Here is a 6,419-nt window from a genome sequence, read left to right as displayed (position 1 = left end):
GAACACAGTGTGCCTTCCATACAGAGCATTGAACATACCTGTCACAGATGCTAACATATATGATATAAATTGAACATACAAAAATATTCTCACTATATCTGTTGGAAGGGCTCCTCTGTTGGAGGTTTCAGTCTTCCCAGTCTGTATAACCTTTCTGAGATAAGCAATAGATTGTGGAATCCTTCTCCTCAGCAGGGTTTCCTACTCTCTGCCTGACTGTTAGTGCCTGGCAGCAGCTCTGACAGGGTCTCTGGGACTGGATGTGGATTCCCTTCCAGTTCACTTCATCTCTTGGAGTTGCCAGAGCCGATGCCTCAGGCAACTGAGCAGGATTAAAATGAAAAAGAGGAAAGGGAGCCCAGGGTTCCTTCTCTAGAGACTAGCTATACTGTGGCTAGGAAGAAAATTTAAACTGACCACAATTTTCCTATAGCTGAGGCTGCAAAAGTGCCTTCTAGCTAGAAACTACACAAGGGTGAAAAAAGGAGGCTCTTTGATCTATAGATAGGCCTCTTTCTGGAGATCTCAAGTAAACTAATGTAAACTTCAGCCTCTTAGCCCTAGAAGGCTGATGGTAAACCTCTGAGTCTGATAACTTATTTGTGAATCTACAGGGAAATAAGAAATAGGAGAGAGACAGAAAATAAGCCATGCAGGGCTGGAGAGATGGCTCCAAGGTTAAGAGAACTGACTGCTCTTCCAAAGGACCCAGGTTCAATTCCCAGCACCCACATTGCAGCTTGTTGTCTGTAACTCCAAGATCTAACACCCTCATACAGACATACATGGAAGCAAAAGACCAATGCACATAAAATAAAAACAAATAAATTATTTTTTAAAAAGAAAATAAACCACTCACACCCACATACATTCAAGAGAAAAGGTGGATGAAGTTAGGCATCTTAACTTCATCTGAAGTTAAGCTTCCCAATTTCAATGTCGTTTGTTGTTGGTTACCATACTTACAATCCTGAAAAGAGGAATTACCTCATAGTCAAAAAAGGGCAATTAATCACAAAAGTAGATGAATTCTAAAATTCAACAGGTTACATGTTTTAAAGCTAAACATTTCTTATCTATGTATCCACTATATAACTTCACAGTGAATTCAGAGTGACAAAGGTTGGCAAGACCTAAATGTTAACAGGGTCTAAAACTTATAAGAATATATGACTTTTCAATTAGGACTGAACTGGCTATACATTTTCCAGCTAGCTATCTCTCATTTCATCATTAGTTCAGGACAATAGTTTTATCTGTCTTTCATTCTAAGAAACAGACTAAATTTAGTATGACAAGCTATGATGCCACAAAGTAACAAGATATAAGGAGTTATAACAGAACAGTTTGTATGTTTAGACGCTAAGTCTCATGCTTAATTTAGACATTTCTAGGAAGCCCCATTATACCTGGGGTTGATGGAAAGTTTAAACCAACTTGCCTATATTCATGGTAAATACTAGGATTCTTGGTGCCATCTGGAGTGAAGGCTTACCTGAGGCCACAAATCTGCTTCAAGGTTATCTGCTAGTGAGGCCTCTAGAGAACCAAAAGATATTTATTGCCGTCATACACTCTATAAAATGGTTTAGAAGATCTAAAACAATTTAACTTTTAAAACTATTTGAATCAAATCTGGAATTCCATAATCAGGGATTAATTCATCTGAACAATAGTACATCCTCTACAAGATCCTGTAGGAAGTTTGTTCAATCAGAGTTGGTCAATATTCAGAAAGTGATAGTTCACACCAATGCCAGTTATTGTATCCTTTTGGTTTTTCAAGATGGAGTTTCTCTATGTAAACTTGGCTGTCCTGAATTCAGTCTGTAGACCAGGCTGGCCTTAGAATCACAATGATCTACCTGCCTCTGCCTCCCTGAGTTCTAGGATTAATGACAAGTACCACCATGCCCAGCTCTAATGCCAGATTTTTAGAAAGATGCAGCAGCGTACAGTTGATGGGGTTGCAGAGGGTGCAAACTGCATCAAGTACAGACCTTGCCAAATACTGGAATCCTTAAAGAGATCGTTCATGCCTACTGAACTCCCTCCAATCAATGGCTCTCGATATCCTGTCAGAGGCTGGAAGTAATTCTTGAAGTGGAATCACAGTATAGACCTTGCAAAATATCAGATCACCTCCTAGAAAGCCCACATGCCTAATAAGCTCCTTTAACAGGATGGTTGTTGGCACTTTAACACCCAAAAAGAGGCTTCTCTGCAGGCTTGGCTACAGCAAAATCTATGCCCTAGGCATTAGCCTCTGCCCTGATAAAAGAAAGCTCTGGAATGCACCCTCCCTACAGGGTCCAGCCTGAGCTAGCTACATTAGGGACCTATTTCCAATGTAGCCAAAAAGGAGGCACTGATCCCACAGATACTGCAGCCAGAAACTGATACTGGTTCCATAGCCATTGGCCTATGGATGTCAAAATGCTACCACAGAAGCTTGTCGTTTGTGCCCAGCCACTGGAGGCTCAGCCAGCATAAGAGCTTTAGACAGTTCAAGCCTTCAAGTTCCTTCACCTGGTGGAGTACAGATGGTTCTTATATTCAGTAGCCTGTCCCAGCCCAGGGTAACACTACTGGTCTGTTTTAACCTCATACTCAGGCTGCATAGTCATAGTGCCAACTTCTGTCATGGGAGGCTTCAGACACCTTCCCATTCCTCTTCATATGCTGGAGAACAAACTTTACCTGTCAGGTCTAGATACAGTCTACCTTGATATCAGACTTCATTTTACCATTCTCTTAGCTAAAGGACAGTGACTACTTTCAACAATTTCACCTATGTCTTAAAGCATCCAGAATGTGTTTTATGAATGTTGGAGAGTATAATATGGTATATTACGGTTGATACAAGCAGGTTAAGAATGTTAGATGGCTAAGAAAATCTTCTAAGTTGGTAAATGCAAGTTGTGAATGTAAGAAGGTCTAAGAAAATCTTCTAAGTTGTGAAGGTTAAATTTTTTAAAAAGATGTTTTATTAACCCTGTTGTTATGATATTTTATTAACTGTTCAGAGTATTGACACTGATCAATAGAGCTCTGATTTACTCATCCAACTATGGTAAAACATTCCACTATATGTTGCACTATCGTATTTCCTAGCTCAGATTGTAAAATTTCATTTGGTTTGTCTTTTTCTTAAAATGTCTCTCATTGTGCTAAAAATTATATACCTCCAGTCTTCTGGACAGAGGGAAGAAGCTTCTCTTTAATAATATGTGTTGATGCCAAAGTAAGCCTTTTCCCTTCTACTCTACAGAGATTTCTTACATACCCATGTTACCATTCTGCAGATGTCAGAAAGATCCACAAGGCTTCTGCCTTTCCTAAGCTTACCACAAAAAACATTAGTGCTTTGAACAAAAAGTTCTTTTCCTAAGCCTCTGCTACATTATATATTTCCTGCCTTTTCTACATTTGTGTTTCACTTCCAACTTCAATGATGATGCTAACATGTCTAAAATTTATCTCCCTTTATGAACTTAAAAGGATTTTTATAAACTATAGAAAATCCACCTCTCAGGTCAAATGGAATCTAGGAAAGTACTTGTCAATCCAAAGTGTACATTTCCTACCTATCACCTATCTCAGAGGATGGAATTCCTCCCCTTTCCCTGGTTTTGCAGCTCCCCTAACTACCTGCACCCAATCTTTCTGCACCCAACACCAGCTAGATTCCCCCTTCCTAGTAAATGCTTCCCATTGTCCAAGAGACTGTTGACACCTTTCTGGTGTTGGAGGGGAGGTACCCAACTACGGTCTGCATGATTGTGGCTGGTCCTTTTCAATGACCTACAACTAGGACTATTCCCACTGGGTGAGACTTCTGTCACAATCCACCAGCCCCCAACCCCGGCACCTCTGTTTGGCTTCTGAAAAAATCCTGGTGCACTAGGTGGCTATGTCCCCAGTCTAGCTCAGCTGCAGAGCTGTGCTCTTTTGGCCACTGACCAGCACTGAGGGGTCACTGGAATAGTCTATGTACTTGTCTTTTGAATCACAATCAGTTTCTGGGGAGGTCCTAATGGATGACTGGCTTTACCTCCCCATGAGACACAGTCCATGCACCACTTTGCCAGGCTCCTCTGGGATGCCTTCTGAGAATTTCACATTTCTATGCCCACATTAAAGGCTGCTAAGCTTACACACCTCTGCAAACAAATCTGGACAAGTCTGAAACAACCAACAACAGAGTAAAATGGAAGGAAGTTCCCCATGTTCAAACCTTTTCATTGCTCTCACAAAAATTTCAAACATTGTCAGCATTGTCTCTCCTTATTTTCAAGCCTTTTCTCCTTGCTCTCCCAAGAGTTTCAAATGTACACCTAAAGGAAATTTTCTCCCTAACCTACTAACTTTGTCTTCTGCCCACATATATGTTTCAGTATATCTCTGTATCTCTCTGTGGCTCTCTCTGGCTCTCTCTGTCTCTCTGTCTCTTTCTCTCCTCTGTGTGTGTGTGTGTGTGTGTGTGTGTGTGTGCGTGTGTGTGTGTGTGTGCGCGCGCACGTGCACATGCACACTATGCCTCTTCCTCCTTTTCCTTCTTTCCTTATGCTTATTTAATAAACTACTCCATCTAACATCTATTGTCAGGCATCTTATTTTCTCATTTTTAACATAAAACATTTAATTGTGCCTTAAAAAAAGATACAACACAAAAATGTTCTGCATTGAAAATAAAAGATTAAAAGATGAATTATAAATATTTTTAATTAGCTGGGCATGGTGGCACTTGCCTTTAATCCCAGAACTTGAGAGGTAGAGGCAGTTGGATCTCTGTGAGTTCAAGGCCAGCCTGTTCTACAAAGCAAGTTCCAGGACAGTGAGGACTACATGAAACGCTGTGTTGAAAAAAACAAAAAAAAACTTTTTAAGTTGCAATGTTTTATTTCATTAGAAATTTTAAAAGCTGATCTTTCAACCAGCAAATACAAGAAATCTCTTATCAGACTGAACAAATGTGCATTCATTAAGTTATAATCTGAGGACAGAACATTGCTGATTTTTAAATATGACTTTTAATAAGGCTTTGTTCAACAAAAGTTGTCTTAGTCAGATACAGCCTATTTATATGCACCATAATACTGTGTGAGTCTGTGAAAGAATAAAAACAAGTCTTACCGCTTGAGTAGCAGAGTGGTTGAACAAAGGATGGGCTGGAGAATGTTGGGAAAGAGATGCACCATCACATTGCTAAGGTCACTAGTACTCAGGATACTACTGACCTATCAGTCTTCTTACTGCTCCTCTCACATCTTTGTTTCTTAGAGTGTAGATGAGAGGGTTCAGGCTAGGTGTGACAACAATATAGAAGAGGGCAATAAATTTGGCTTGATCTTGAGAATTTTCTGTTGGAGGCTGAAGATAAATGCACATGGCTGGAATGAAAAAGAGTGACACAACCATAATATGGGCTCCACATGTCCCAAATGCTTTCTGAAATCCTGTGCTTGAGTGCATCCTTAGGACAGTCCGAGCAATAGCACCATAGGAAGTGAAAATGAGGATAAGAGGGATGAGAACAAAAATGGAGCTGGCCACCAATAGAGTCATCTCATTAGCTCGAGTATCAGCACAGGATAACTGAAGCAGTGCTGGGACTTCACAGAAGAAGTGATCCACTTGGTGATGCCCACACAGGGGAACCCAGAAAGTAAAGAGAGAATGTAGTGCTGAGTCCATAAATCCACATACCCAGGAGGCTGCTGCCAGCATGTGGCAGAAACGAGGATTCATGATGACAGAGTAATGCAAGGGTTTGCACACAGCTGCATAGCGGTCATAGGACATCACCACCAACAGAACACATTCTGTGGTACCAAAGGCAAGGACTAAATAGAGTTGCAGCATACAACCAGCATAAGATATTGTCTTCTGTGGACCCCAGAGGTTGAACAGCAGCTGAGGGACAGAGCTAGTGGTGTAGCAGAGATCCAGAGCAGAGAGGTTCGAGAGGAAGAAGTACATGGGTGTGTGCAGGTGGGAGTCTAAGTGTGACAGGACAATAATGAACAGATTGCCTGTTAGTGTTGCCAAGTAGAAAACTAAGATCACCACAAAAAGAACAACCTCCAGGTGAGGCCACTTAGAGAAACCTAGGAGAATGAAGTACTCTTCAGAACTTGCATTGATATTTTCCATACTAATTTACTTTCTCTTTTGTTTTGTCTTCACTTCAAAGAAAACTTGAGTGCTAAGAGGCAGAATTACACCTGTTGCTTGAAGAGTATAAAGAGTCATTGAACTTACATCCTATGAAGTCAAAAGAAAAATCAGTAAGAGAGACAAAAGTATCCTGTTTGATAGAAGCCTAACTATAAATTATAAGATGAACGATGGCTAGATGACCTGAGTGGATTCAAAGGTATCTAATATAGTTCCTGAGAAAGTGTTATTTGCATTGC

The 6,419-nt window shown here is 40.5% G+C and overlaps 1 protein-coding gene across 1 annotated transcript; it reads right to left on the bottom strand.

Annotated features, from left to right (window-relative positions):
- Positions 1-5,232: 5,232 nt before the first annotated feature.
- LOC311593853 (olfactory receptor 2J3-like) lies at positions 5,233-6,156 on the bottom strand (the record flags this gene model as incomplete). The annotated part of the gene is made up of 1 exon (XM_084775242.1): positions 5,233-6,156. The coding sequence occupies one exon, from the start codon at positions 6,154-6,156 to the stop codon at positions 5,233-5,235; it is 924 nt and encodes a 307-aa protein (XP_084631368.1).
- Between the last annotated feature and the right edge of the window lie 263 nt (positions 6,157-6,419).

Source organism: Acomys minous (assembly GCF_964271855.1).
Source record: "Acomys minous genome assembly, chromosome: 3".
Lineage (NCBI taxonomy): Eukaryota > Metazoa > Chordata > Mammalia > Rodentia > Muridae > Acomys > Acomys minous.
This window is presented reverse-complemented; position numbering and strand designations above follow the sequence as displayed.